Genomic DNA, 16,120 nt, shown 5'->3' with positions numbered 1-16,120 from the left:
AGTACTTAAGGTGTATATGTCCAATTGGCAGGTGTATTATGACCTTGACCTCATTTTCATGGTTCAGTAGTCTAAATTAAGTTTTTGTGTTCTGGTCTTTTTGTCTAAAACTATATGCAATAGGTCAATTTTATTTTGTGTATGGTAATTTTCAAAACAATATCAGTCGAACAAGTTTTATTATACCTTGACCTTATTTCCTTGCTTTTTTACCCAGTGTTCATTTTTTTGGGGTCTGTTTTTCCTCAGCTACAAGCAGTAGCTCATGTAAGTTTGTGGTATGGAAGGATTTTTATGTGTGTATGTCTGTCTAGCAGATATCTTCTGACGTTATTGGATTACTGCCCCTGCATTTAAAATTAAAGTATGTTTTTCTGTTTTGGGTTATCATATTGAATATTATTATAGATAGACATAAACTGTTAACAGCAATAATTTTCAGCTAAGTAAGCTCTACAAATAAGTCAAAGTGACAAAAATGGACAGTTTCCTTTTGGAGTTATTGCCCTTTATCATGTTAATAGAGAATGTTTAACAATTTTGAGTAAATTTGTGTTATTTTTAAAAAAAATCTTCTACTCTGAAACTACTGAGACAAATTTAACCAAACTTGGCCATAACCATTATAAGGATATCTTGTTTAAAATACATGTCCAGTGACCCGACAAACCAACCAAGATATGGCCTTTATGGCAAAAAATGAAACATAGGAGTAAAATGCAGTTTTTGTTAATACCTCTAAAACTAAAAAGCATTTAAATTAAATTTGACGTTTGGCAGAAATGTATATCAGATTTAGATTTATCTGTCCTGATATTTTCAGAAAAATAGGAGAACTTGTCGTTGGGTTGTTACCCTTGAGTTAATATTTTTTTCAGAAATTTGGCAGTTTTTTTTTTATATTATCTTAGTATCATTATATAATCTAATTATATCTTATATCTAATACTATCAATTATGTATAAACCATATTTTACATGATTTCCAAAGCATCAGTAAATACAGGTGAACGACACAGGCACTTGAGAGCCTCTAGTTTATATTTAATTAAACGTTTGCAAAATTTAAGCGATTTCTGTAATTTAGTTCTTTTCTTGATTTCGATATTACTGGTTTTTCTACTATTACTTTAGTAGACGAAAGGACCTAAACAAAAATGCATGTTTCTATTGTAGGCAAATTGTGAGCTTAAATGAACGGCAACCCACTGTTTTTATTTTATTTTTCTATCAGATATAGCATAAAGTTTTTCTATAGAAAGAAATACCGAAATCCTATATTAGAAAACATTGAAGTCAAGTTTTATATCTAGAAATATCAACATTTTATTATTTTTTAGAAAAGAATTTGAAACATTTCAGCGTTTGCACTCTTGTTTACGTTATAAAATCTAGGTTAAACTTATATGTAATAAACATTTTCAGTTCAAGAGCGTGGAGAGATGTATTCTCCCAAACAATCTACAATTTTTCTTTTAATCTAATTCACGTTTTGAGAAATTGCCCCTGAAAAATAAACGTTTTGCACTTTGAGATGCGATTTTGAAAAAAAATATGAGCAAGGTTAACAACGTGTTGCACATAACAATGATTATCAACAGTGACCTTTTATTTGATTGATTGTGGGTTGCTGTCAATCTCTCTTTCAACACTTTAGCAAAATAAAGGTCATACATACATTATAGTAGTTATATATTATGGTGTTGTATGCCTCTGCTACTGAAAACATTTTGGTTCACAGATAATAACTTGAGTCCATGTATTGTAAGCACAAGCTATGCTAGTATGTGTAGTTGAACATATTCTAAAATAAGTTTGATCCGAAGAGTTAGACGGGAGTATGAAATTTTTACCACTATTTTTAGTATTCTAAACAGAATTCCTCTAAGACTTATCTAACAGAAATCTCTCATATTTTGTAAGATTTCTTGCTATCATTGTATCGTTGACTAAAACATGCCTTCAAATTGATATCATTTTTACTAACAAAAAGCCCTGAAGGCTTGTATTTGGAATATTTGATGGTGTCACTTTGTGAAATTAACTTCATTTGACAGAAAGTTCTTTTACGTAGTAGGATTGTTGGCCACCTTGTGTAGTTGACCATTTTGTACTGTCACTGGGATATGGACATTTATACAGGTGTCGTAATAAAATATTAGATATACATAGTATGATTGTCAATGAGCCAACAATGCACCAAAGACCAAATAGAATTATATGTAAGTACGTATAGTTTCTAGATGGCTTTCATTCCTGCAGCCCCTGCATACGTAGTATATAGCTTCTAGATAGAGTGTTGCTGTTCGAAAGGAAGCAATGAAACAAAGATATTCAAGAGGTGAAGGTGAAATTTATCTCTTCATGAGTTTTACGGACGCCATCACGTGTTTGTTGACCGTTATTGCATGTAAAGCAAGATGTGCGTGCTCTTCCGGAGCCAAAATTTGTGTTAGGGTTTGTGTTGCTCAGTCTTTACTTTACTGTGTTCAGTTTTGTGTACTATCGTTTTTAAGCAAATGTGTTGTCTGTTGATTTCAGACTTTGAGTTTGGATGTCCCTTTGGTATATCTCACTTCTCTTTTCTATGACAATGAGCAAACAAATACAAAATATAAATCACATACAATATGAAAACAAACATTATAGCCTGACTGATGAACAAACTAAAAACAAAAAAAAAACAAATATAATATACAGTTACAGAGGACAATTATTGAATTACAGGCTACTGACTTCGGACAGGAACCGACAGAATGTGGCAGGATTGAATATCAAACCCAACCCTCCCAAAACCTAAATAAAATTGGTGCAACGAAACAACACAGAACAAAACTGAACGCAACATATAGAAAGACCTTTGATTCTTTGTTGCTCCTATACATTGTACTTGAGGAATAACTTTGATAAGGGATAAGCAAAGACCTTTGTAGTGTTTTATGATACTAGTATATATCAGTATAGCAAGGTCACAGTAGTCGGTCTCAAAATAAAGCATATTTTAAGTAAATTTCAAATCCTAACTTTTTAGGTCAAATCAAAGAGGAATTAGAAAATTGGACAGAAGATGACAAAATGTTTATAGAAACAAACATAGCAAAGAGTGTATTAAAATGTATTAAAAACAATGGTTGCGTTGTTGTCACCGGAAGTTCGGGAACAGGAAAATCATCATTAGTGCGTCATGTTGCTTTACGAATGCAAGAAGGGGACTATGATGTTTTACCGATAACAAGCCCTAAAGAAATCATCAAGTGGTACAATTCAAGTAAGAAAATCCTATTTGTTGTTGATGACTTTTGTGGAACCTATACCATTAATCCTACAAAGTTGGAAAACTGGAAAACTCTGATAGAAACAATTAATACATTACTAGAAAAGAAACCAGTCAAATTAATCATGTCTTGTAGACTTCAGGTTTTCAAGGATGCAAAAATTAAATCTTTATCGTTTTATCAATCATGTGAATGCAATCTTTTATCTGAAGATATGCGTTTATCTAAAACCGAAAAACAATCTATTGCAGAGCTTTACTTGAAATCAAACGCCTCCAAGATCAAGGAATTTTATGACATGTTTGACTGTTTTCCTCTTTTATGTCAATTATACAGCAAAAACGCAAATTTGAGAATGGTAGATTTCTTTAGGAGTCCATATACAGTTTACAAAGACGAGATAGATAAATTACAGAAGGAAGGAGCACATGCGAAATACTGTGCACTTGCTCTATGTGTCATGTTTAACAATCGTTTACAAGAAGAGTTGCTCACAGAAGATGTCGATAAAGATATCGAATCAATTATACAGAACACATATGAAGCTTGTAAAGTAATGAAAGGAACATCTCGATTGGTACTTCGTGATGAGCTGGATTCACTAACTCATACTTTTATCCGAAAGGATGGAGAAGTGTATAGAACTATTCATGACAAGCTGTTTGACTTTCTTGCTTTTTATTTTGGCAGTACAATGATTTACTGCTTAATTAAGAATGCTTCAAGTCAGTTCATTCGTAAAAGGTTTGTTTTTCAAAAAAAAGGCAAGAGAGATGCATATTTAATAGCTGTATCAGAAAGATATCAGCAAAGTTATATCAATAGATTGGTAGACGACTGGTTAAGAGGAAAGGTAGTAGATGTCTTCTGTAACATCAATATGGACGATCAAATCTTCAGACAAAGAATACTTGTACACTTAAAAGATATAGAAATATCACAACAGAAGGAACTGGCTAGTCTACACGACACATATTACAAAACCACTGCATTAACATTGTGTTGTTATAAAGGAGATATTGATATGGTTACATGGTGTTTATATCATTGTAACAGTATTGTAAACCATTGTCCTAAAGATGGAGTATCACCTCTGTATTGTGCTTGTCAGGAAGGTCATACTGAAGTAGTACAGATGTTAATAAACAATAAGGCTGACATCAATAAGTGTAGAGATAATGGAGTATCACCTCTGTACATTGCTTGTGAGAATGGACATACTGAAGTAGTACAGGTCTTAATAAGCAATAAGGCTGACTCCAATAAGTGTAGAGATAATGGTGCATCACCTCTGAGCATTGGTTGCCAGCAAGGACATACTGAAGTAGTGGAAATGTTAATAAACAAAAAGGCTGACATCAATAAGTGTAATGATAAAGAAATATCACCTCTGTTTATTGCTTGTCAGAATGGACATACTGAAGTAGTACAGATGTTAATAAACAATAAAGCTGACATTAATAAGTGTAAAGGAACAGGCGTATCCCCTCTTTGTGTAGCTTGTTATAAAGGTCATATAGAGATTGTTAAATTGTTATTAAAACATAAAGCAGATTGTAACATTAAATTAAGAGGACTAAAACCACTAGATATTGCAAGAAGAGAAAATCATATAAAGATTGTACATTTATTAGAAAAAAAACAAAATATGCATTAGAAGTTCGTTGGGCATGATAAATCAATTAAAGTATTTTTCTAATTATTTGTTTAGATATAAGGAACTGTTGTCATAAGATATAATTGCTAGAGGAGAAATGCATACTGATATTGTAAATGTATTACAAAAAGAAAAAAAAATGTAAATTAGAAGTTAGGCTGAAATGATCAGCTCGTAAAAGAAGTGTATTTATTATAGTTATCATTAAAAAGTATAACGAACTGCCTTCATACCAATACTGTTTGTTTATCTGATAGAGTAATTAGATATTAAAATGTTTTTAGAAGCCTAAACATTGTTATGATTTTACAGCACATTCAACTTGAGGACAAGAAACATTATTAAACATAACTAGTTGTAAAATGACTTTCAAATTACTTTTGTTATGCAATGTTAAAAACTTATTTCATATTCCAAATTAGTTCTTTTATGAATTTTGTCATAACATTCTGTCTTACATGTCATGATACTTGGTGTAAGTAATTTTGGTAAGTTTTGGTACTTCTTAATGAATTTACCATAGGTCTATGTTTGTCTTGAAACAAATGTCAGTAACGTAAACTTTTTTGTATAATGAAGTTTCATATCTCAGAAAGTAGAAATGATCTATAACCTTTATTTGCAATTTATTATTTACCCCAATTCTTCGCTCTTTATGACAAGTGTAGTTGGAATGCATTTTTTTAACCAAGGATGCTCTAGATTATATCTAATATTTATTTGTTTCACATTATATTGAAGGTATTATTTTTTAAGGAGATGGCTAACGTAGACAATGTAAACATTTTTGACAGTGATACTGTGTATAAAAACAAAATAAAAATGTTCACTTACAATTGACTTGATTAAATTAATAAACATTTGATTGTTCACGTTTCGATGATTTTAGACCAATAATAACCCTCCAGATACTTTTGTTACACGATTTCTCGATTTTCAATCCATCTTAACCTTATTTAAGCCGTAAATCTAAATTGTACAATGATGTATAACACGAATACCGTTGTTGTCGGAAATCATTCGTACCACTCATACCCAAGTATGTCAACCGTTATAATTTCGTCTACCTACGCTAGTTCAAAACATACATATCGCAGTTAATAAATAATTGTTAACATAACTATAACAAAAACCTTTAATAGTCTTTATCATAAATAAACTGTTAACTGAAATTTGACATTTTTAAATACTAAGACTTTTTTACAGTGAGAGATTACCGTAGCTGTATTTTGCAAAACTTTTAGAAATTGTTGGTCCTCAATGCTCTTCTTTGTCGTTTTTTTATTTTGTCTTTAAAAATTGATTTGAGCGTCACTTGTCGGAGGAACGCATGTAAGGTGAAAAATACAAAATTTTTATCCAGTTAACTATGGTTAGTTTTTGTTAGCCTCAGCCAATATTGATGATATGATAGATTAAAGTGTTAAACATCCGAGATGTTGTGATCCAGACAACTGTATAGCTAGCAGGTATGGGTAATGCAAACTTGTTAGTGTAATGCATGGTAATGCATAACATTTTCCAACAAGTATTTGGTTGCAATGTGTATTGCAGCAATTTTTGCATTACAAGTAATTGTAATGTAATGCATTACTTGTGTAATTTAAAGTATTGCATTAAATTCCGTAGCATTACGTTTGTCACATACTATGTATCGTTCACTGATTGTTCGAGATTCAGCTAAAGAGGAACTTAAGATTTCTGGATTAATTAAGAACATAATCATTTGAATATTTTTTTTTTCATCTGAAAAACGTGCCTATGAAATTGTTGTATCATTGTTAAACAACAGAGAATACCTTGTCTTGATGAGTTATAGAAAATTTACCATTATCATAAAAACTAATTAGTTTGTTTGACAATCAATTGTTATGTAATGCATTACTTGAGTTAAAAATTGTTTAATTTCATGCTTAACATTGCATTACATGGCATTACTTTTTCAACATACTATATATCTGTCACTGATTCATCATGATTCAGCTAAAGTAGATTTTGTAATGTTTTTAAATAACAGTGAATACCTTTTCTTGATGAGTTATAAACAAATGGCTATTTTCATAAAAACTAATTAGTTTGTTTTACAATCAATCTTTTTACCATTTGGACACTTAGACATAAATTAAGCTTTATATTTATTTGATAATTTTATAATGAAGAAAGACATTCTCAAAAAATGTTTTTGATTGGAATTAATAAAACAATTGAATGTTTATAAAAGTAAATTTAACATAAGTTGAAACAAATATTAAACTTCATCTATGTAATTTCTGTTTACAGAAAACAATTGTGAATCAAGAATTGTTTACCTTGAAACCCTTATGATGTTAAAATGTAATTGTTGTATTGAACACACGTTTTACTAGATGCTTAATTTAGTAGATACTTGAAACAGTTTATGCATATGTGTCTTCAATTTGTTCATCAACATGTTTGTTTTTTTACTCAATAATAAAATCTCAAAATGTTATGTTTAATTCAATGCACTTCTTTGCAAAAGAAATTGTAATATGATGTAAAGCTTTTATAAATGAATGTATTTCTAATGTTAATTTCATGAATGCTTTTGTCAAAGTAATTGTAATATAATGCATTACATTGGCTCTTTCGATTTTCCTAATCTTACTATAAAATGTTAATGCTATCGCCACAAAAGTTGGGAATTTAGCAATAAAGATGCAAATATCTCATTTTATATTTCCATTCTAGATACATTCTGATCTTAAAACATCTTGTTCTTTAATAAATATTTGCAAATTATTGATTTTCACAAGAATTGAAAAGGAATTCATCAAGAAGTATATTTTTACCTGCCATTAATTATTATTGGCTCAATGATTTCAAGAAAGAGACACTGCACGTGCAATTACTCAACAACAACAAATCTTTTGAAATAAATATCTTAATTGGTGTTTAAAATTTCATTTAGAAAAACAAACATTTCCTGTATTATGATTTGAATGTAAATAAAAAAATTGATGAATTAGTGCCAACCTCTATTATATAGCAGTACAATGGCCTAGGAATAGAGAAAAAATCAAACAATTTCGTTGCAGAAAATTCTCAGGTCAGAGATATGCAACTTTGTTTATTGAAATACCCCGGATAATTTATAAAGCTTCACCGAAAATTAACAATACAACTTGTTGTTGTGTAAATTGAAATAAATAATACATTTGTAGGTAAACTATTGAGGATAATCATTTATTTATTCAGTCAGGTGTGTAACAGAATGTGTCTATCTAATAATGTAACAGGTCATGAGAAATTAAGTGTGGTGAATAAAGAGTGGATTTTATTTCAATTAAAACTTAGACTTTTTGAGTAGAATGATTTGAAAAACTTGACAGTTGATAAAAATACTTACTCGTATTTGTCTAAGTAAAACATTTGATAAATATGAGTTTTTTCTGAATAAAAAATGTATAAATTTTAAGGATACGTAAAACTACAGAAACTACAAATCATTTAACAAAAAACAGTTAGTGTTAATCTTTATAACCAAAACAAATATGTCTTCCTATCGAAAGTGAAAATCCGGCCACAAATCCGAGTTTTAAACAAATATAAAAAATGTTGACCTCAATGTACTCATAAAGTAGCACATGAAGGTATATTTTTTATTACATAACTGATTTAATAATAAAAAAAGTCTTTATGGATTATTTTTTTATAAAAATAGACATGCGGGATCAAAGCTGTATCGTATGCCCTTAAGGATGTACTTAGGTGATCATCACAAAAATAAAAATAAAACAAGAATTTAGAAATAATACTTTAAGCCGGAAGAGTATTAGTGTAGGATAAAATAAAGTTAAAAATATTTAGAGGTCATGGAGCTCTTTACTGAGATAATTGATTTTAAAAACATGGCGGGGAAAAGGCTGACTTTGACTTTTACCTTATACTTCCATAAGTATTATTTGGGTCTCAAATCCAATGAGAGAAAATCAACAATGTACTATAAATTTGGTAAGTGACCTTTTTTTAGCTATTAAATATTTTGTGAAACATCAAGGAATCTGAACATTTGACACAAATGCCAAAACTTTCCCTTAATACATTCTAGATTCATAAATAGCAAGTTATAATGAATTTTGGTTTCAGAACTAATTTTAAAGTACTATAAGCACGTGTGTATCTTAAATACAAGGGTTATTTGACTAATCTTTTCTTAATAAACAGACAAACAGCATGTCAAAAATTGGCAGTTGATGATTGAAATGATCTGCAAATCATTACAAATAATTATTTTCATGTTAGCCTAATGTTAGGTCTTCAAATTGAAATTCCTTGCCATTTCAAAATTAAGATTTCTCGTATCTACCCAGCATAGCTGAATCAACAACCAGTTCTTCAGAACCTCGCTATTATAACGCTAAAAAAGATATCACCGTTGTACAATTGATTTTGGTCATAAGAGGGTCTACAATATTGCACATAATGCAAATTATCATTCATTGTTTAATTAGAATGCTGTGCCATTTCAAATTAGGATTTCTTGTATATACCCAGCATAGCTGAATCAACAACCAGTTCAGGAAAAGAACCTCGCTAATATATGGCTACAACAGATATCGCCGTTGTTCAATTAATTTTGGTCATAAGAGGGTCTATAATATTGCACATAATGCGAATTATCATTCATTGTTTATTGCTAATTGTTTATTGCTATGTCTTAAAAGTCACGGTGTATAACTGAGATGTAAAATATGCCGTGCGAGTCAGGTTCTATATCTGTGACGAGGATGCTCCAAAAAAGCTAGAATTTAATAGGAAAAGAAGGAAACAATCTAATGTGTCAACACATTTACAACTGTTTGTATGTGCTGCAAGTTTGATTAAGTACTGCAAGTACTGTAATAATTAGTGAGAGCATTTAAGGTACCACGGTATTAATTGCTTTCCGGAATTTAGTTTGCTATTTTGTTTAACAATACTTAAGTAAATGTATTTGAGCACAATGTTATTGAACAACAAATACATTAACCACGGAATATTCTTTCCTAAACTAAGGGATGAATCAGGTGTAGAAATATAAAATTACTTTACATAATTAGTGAACCTTTTTGAGAACTTTAAACACTTTGTGTTCACTGTATGATAAAAAATCTACTTGACCTAGGTTTTTAAATACAGTAAAAAAGGTAAACGGACATGATACAAATTCAAATTTATTTTTGAATAGTATGATGAAAATAATTCAGTTAATTGTTTATGTAGACATTTTGTGCTTAAGTTTAAAAAAAACTTTAAATACAGGTGAGAGTGTTGATTTGAAATAGAACAACTATTTAACCCTTTTGTTCTATTCATATCATTTATTATCTACTAAGGTATAAGTTTAGTATTTAAATATCATTATGAGTAAGGTTACTTATTGTCAAATTTTTCAAATAACGTTCGGGTACAAGTACAATAATTTGACAGGTAGAGGACGCAAAATAATCCGTATTGTTTGTTGTTTACCTTACCGACTTGTTGTCAACACTTGTTCGAGGGATATTTTTTCAACAAACTGTGTCCAGTCAAAGTAAAGATGTATAGCAGCAGCGGTTAAATAAATTAAATTTAACAAGACTAAAAGTTGAAAAAGATGGCAAGCTATGTATGAAACACAACACAAAGTAAAAATTAAACCTATTTTCGATTTCACATGTCCTCGGATCGATGTCAACTCGTACCTTCGCCGTCTCGTCCTATCAGCAAGTAGGCATGGTTCAGTGGTCTTCACGTATTCATTTAGTTCCCATGTTTTGCATGAATAGAGTTAGCATTTTTGATTACTTTACATAGAAGAGACAATTGTTTGGGACAAAACATGTCGTCAATATCCATGCTAATGTACTTTCAGATTGATAAGATAGTTTATTTATTTTCTTAGCAAAGGATGTCAAGAATTGTTTTATCCATTTACTGACCCCGAAAAAGCACAATTAGTTCATTTGATTAAGAAAGAGGACATACTTTAACTTATTTCATACAAACAAAATCAATAAATTAAGGTACGTTAACCAAAGCAACTACTATATGAAGTTATTAAGAATTTTACATACACTAACTATCTAATATCATATAATACATCTCCATGTCTCTGAAGACATTTCTTTATATTCTCTAAATTTTTAGACACCACTTCGCCGACATGTTTTACGTATACAGTTACCTCAGTATGACCTTTCTCGTTTTTCACGGGAAAACCGCATTAAAATTTGTTAGGGAGATTCAACAAAAGTAAACATCGATCTGTCATAGAAATATACTGTATCTTATTGTTCATTTTATTTTCAAACATAAATGACCAAGTGAAATATTTTTTGACGATTATACGATATAGATGCGAAAAAAAAATAATTGTTATCAAAGGTACCAGGATTATAATTTAGTACGCCAGACGCGCGTTTCGTCTACATAAGACTCATCAGTAACGCTCATATCAAAATAGTAATAAACCAAACAAATACAAAGTTGAAGAGCATTGAGGATCCAAAGTTCCAAAACGTTGTGCCAAATACGGCTAAGGTAATCTATGCCTGGGATAAGAAAATCCTTAGTATTTCGAAAAATTCAAAGTTTTGTAAACAGGAAATTTATAAAAATGACCATATAATTGATATTCATGTCAAATCGTTTACAGAAGACTGAGTATAGGATATATAGGATATGTCTTTGGTTCAAGAATTGGATTAACATTTTATTCAAGACACTCTTGTCATGATGACTTAAAGTCGGCTTAAAAAAATACCGATAAAAAAATATTTGTTACCAATTTACTAGAATAAATAACACACACCTGCTATAATTGAGCTCACAGCAGTAAGTTATTATTTATGTTCTGGATGAGTGCTCTAAACAACGGATGATTCAATATACAAACATGTAAAATCCTGGGTTCGGTTAAACCGTTCCCTGTGTTAAATATTCAGTGAATTCTGTACTGTACAGGTATGTTATCCGTTATACGTCGGAGCACTTATGATGTATAGGTTTAACGCTTAAAAATACTTTTACAAAGATATTTAAATAGCGTAGCGGGGTGCTTAAGTTTAAAAAACTTTAGATACAGGTTTGGATTTGAAATAAAACAAGTATTAAACATTTTGTGCTATTTATATCATTTATATATCTACCAAGGTGAAAATTTAGTATTAAAATACTATTATGAGTAAGGTTACCTATTTGTCATATTTGTCAAATGATGTTCCGGTAACATTACAAGAATTTGAAAGCTAGAGGGCGTAACAGTATCCGTATTATCTGTTGTTTACCTTACCGACCTGTTGTCAACACTTGTGTCAGAGATATTTTTCAACAAATTACATGCAGTCAACGTAAAGATTTATAGCAGCAGCGGAAATATAAATTGAATTTAACAAGACTGAGAGTTGAAACAGATGATAAGGTAAATAGTCTATGCTTTAATTAAATCGCTCTCTGATCATTGTATTTTTTTAAAAAGTGTTAATTTTTCGAAATCATAAAAAAAAATCCAGAGTTCATAGATGTCCCACTCCACGAAAGTTTTTGTGGAAGGATGTTTTAACAAGCTCTTCATAGCATCTTCCTTCTGTCACATCTAAACTATATTAGTTTGTACATCATAGTGTTTACAGTTTAGATCAAGATGGCATATATATATACTGTATCTGTGAATGAATTTCAATCTTGTATAAATGAATCAGCTAAAATTGAACTTAGCAAAGGAAAATTAAGTTACAGGGAAGAAGAAAAAAGATATAATACACTATTATTTGAAGAAATCACTAGACCAATATAGCAGATTACCTACCCTTAATTCATTTAATAAAGAGCTTATATCTAAATGTTTTCATTTAAGTAAAACTTATAATAATATAATATGACTAGAATGGAAAAACGTCGGAATTATTTTAAAGATTTAATGGTTAAATTTTAAAATGCCTCCAAATCTAACCCTAAAGCATTTTGGGAATTTAGAAACGTACGTTTGTCAAGAATTTTGTTTGCCGCAACCAAATGTTATGCATTTGATACATAATGATTATTATCAGAAAACGCAGATCAAGTTTGAAATTTGTTGGCCTCTCTTGTACAATTCTAGAGTACAATATATGATATGCACACAAGCACATTAACACATTCATTTACACAACAGGAACTAAAAACCTCTTATCAATTTATAAATAAGGAAATGTAGCTTATTTTCTTTTTTAGAGTATCATGTACTTTTTGTTTTGTTTTTCAGGATGGCATGGACCATAAGTTAAGAATGGTATAGGTTTTAATTGTAAATTTGAGATAATTTGAATGATGGCCCCCCTCTTGGAAGAAGAAGAGAATTATATACGATTAGCTTTGTTATTGAAAGGAGTTGCACCAAGAGCAGTCCGTATTTATTTTGACAGAGAATTTCCACCTACTCATCTACCTTCAACACTGAACACAAACTACAACACTCTTTGTGACTTGAAATTAAAGAGAGTTTTGAACCAGGCTCAGTGGAATCTGTTGTTTCCACGAAATGGTATGTTAATACATGTGTAATGGCTAAGCAAACCCAAAAACATTTAATTTAAGTTAAACAAGGTTTATATGGAGAGTATATGTCTGATTGAATTCACCTCAAAATGTTGCTTCTCTCTTCTTCTTCATCTTTTTTGGTTGTTCAATGTACATCCGATGGTAACTGTTGCATATATATGGTCTATTTTAAATTGTAACCTCAGTTAAAAACAAAATAATGATCTTGTGCAACCAAAATGAAATTGGGATTAAAGTTATATATATTCTTAATATATGCTATTGAACAATAGTTCAGAGAACATCAGGAGTGAACTGTTCCCTAAAACTATCAAATAGTGGTGCTTGAACAAAAAGCCTTGAAGCTGATTCCACGGTAATAATGTATATATATGGAAAGTACCCTTATAAGTGTCTGTATCAGTCCTTGGATGTAGATATCATGAACATGTATATGTGCTTGCATTTGAGTGTATGGTTTTCTGAGTCTAGAGTATGTATTATTATGTGAAATGGAATAACTGAAGATGGGAAGATATCTTGTTCATCATTTACAATCTTCTGTCAGTGGTAGGAATATTTGTAACACTACTTGTGTTGTGGTATTTGTTGCAGATATTTGAAACAGCTATTCGTTGAACTCTTTAAATTTTGTAAGGATCTCAAACAAGCTTGGGTCTTATGTCTTATTGTTTTGTTTTCCTTGCAACACTATGTGGGGGACATAGAAAACCAGCCGTCAATATGTCAGTCAGTCTGTCTGCTCCTGTTAGCACTCTCACATGTACAACTCTAGTCAGATTTTTCTGAAATTAGAACAATAGGAGAAGCCTAGCAATGGCTTGGAAAAGTTCGAAAATCAGTGACGATCAATTATTCTTATAAGAATTATGTCCCTTGGAATTAGTTATTATATGGAAAGTTGCGCCGTAAGTGCTCTTATTTGTACAATTCTTGCCAGATTTGTATTAAACTGATATCTTAGGATTTTATCAGCAATGTCGTGGACAAGTTCGATAATAAGTGCCGACGAATAATTTCAAAAACAGTTATACATCTTGGAAACGTTATTTATATTGAATATAACATTGTTAGTGCTCTCATTTTTGTAATTCGTTCAGCCTAGGGTTTATATCGGCACTGTCTTGAATGAGTTTAAAAATCAGCTGATTGATTATTTCTGAATCCAATGTACCTGAATCCAATACTTTTGATGTCCCAGGTTTAAATGATTCTTATACGGTTGATGCTACAGGTTTACATCATTCTTATAATTTTGATGTTACAGATGCATGATTATAAAACCTTTTATGCTACAGGTGTTTCATTCATATACTTTTGATGTTGCATGTGAACCTAATTCCAATATTTTTTATGTTATTGGTGTACCCGATTTTTATTACTTATGATGTTATAGGTGTACCAGATTCTATTACTATTGATGTTAAAGATGTTATTAATTATAATTCTTATGATGTTATAGGTGTACCAGATTCTATTACTGTTGATGTTAAAGATGTTATTGATTATAATTCTTATGATGTTAAAGGTGTGCCAGATTCTATTACTGTTGATGTTAAAGATGTTATCCAATTATAATTCTTATGATGTTATAGATGTACCAGATTCTATTACTGTTGATGTTAAAGATGTTATTGATTATAATTCTTATGATGTTATAGGTGTACCAAATTCTATTACTGTTGATGTTGAAGATGTTATTAATTATAATTCTTATGATGTTATAGATGTACCAGATTCTATTACTGTTAATGTTAAAGATGTTATTGATTATAATTCTTATGATGTTATAGGTGTACCAGATTCTATTACTGTTGATGTTGAAGATGTTATTGATTATAATTCTTATGATGTTATAGGTGTGCCAGATTCTATTACTGTTAATGTTAAAGATGTTATTAATTATAATTCTTATGATGTTATAGGTGTACCAGATTCTATTACTGTTAATGTTAAAGATGTTATTAATTATAATTCTTATGATGTTATAGGTGTACCAGATTATATTACTGTTAATGTTAAAGATATTATCAATTATAATTCTTATGATGTTATAGATGTACCAGATTCTATTACTGTTGATGTTGAAGATGTTATTAATTATAATTCTTATGATGTTATAGATGTACCAGATTCTATTACTGTTGATGTTAAAGATGTTATTAATTATAATTCTTTTGATGTTATAGGTGTGCCCGTTTCTACAACTTTTGATGTAACATTAATGATTTGCTTAATCAGAAACTTGACATCTGTTACTCAGCCAATCAATGGATTTGACAGATTACCACTACCAGTGGAGACAACTCCAGGACCTGATCTTACAAGGATTAAATGGTACAGGAATATATTAGCTCATCATGATAGTAACAAGATGGCCACTGCTGATTTCAATACAGCATGGATTCATTTATCTGATGTAAGTGTTACATAAGTATCAGTGGTTGTATTCATAGCATTAACAGGTAATGAGGGGCCAAGGGGATCTGCTGCAATTGAAAATGTAAATGAGTGCCTTCTGTCAACATGTGCAAAATTCTTGATCCAATATGCATTTGCTTTTTTTTTCACAATTTTCAATGAGCAAGATATAGGCATGCTGTACTAGTGTATGATCTGTCCCTTTCTCATGCTCAAGTGACTTTAATTATATTTTTCGGAGACGGTGG

The 16,120-nt window shown here is 30.3% G+C and overlaps 1 protein-coding gene across 1 annotated transcript; it reads left to right on the top strand.

Annotated features, from left to right (window-relative positions):
• Positions 1-3,074: 3,074 nt before the first annotated feature.
• Positions 3,075-4,931, top strand: LOC134727922 (uncharacterized). The gene has a single exon (XM_063592317.1). The coding sequence runs from the start codon at positions 3,075-3,077 to the stop codon at positions 4,929-4,931; it is 1,857 nt and encodes a 618-aa protein (XP_063448387.1).
• The last annotated feature ends 11,189 nt before the right edge of the window (positions 4,932-16,120 follow it).

Source organism: Mytilus trossulus, chromosome 8, assembly GCF_036588685.1.
Source record: "Mytilus trossulus isolate FHL-02 chromosome 8, PNRI_Mtr1.1.1.hap1, whole genome shotgun sequence".
Taxonomy (NCBI): Eukaryota; Metazoa; Mollusca; class Bivalvia; order Mytilida; family Mytilidae; genus Mytilus; species Mytilus trossulus.
The sequence above is the reverse complement of the archived record's forward strand: the minus strand, read 5'-3'. Positions and strand labels throughout refer to the sequence as shown.

Excerpts from the sequence above, each read along its gene's own strand:
- LOC134727922 (XM_063592317.1), top strand. The coding sequence starts at position 3,075 with ATGTTTATAGAAACAAACATAGCAAAGAGTGTATTAAAATGTATTAAA.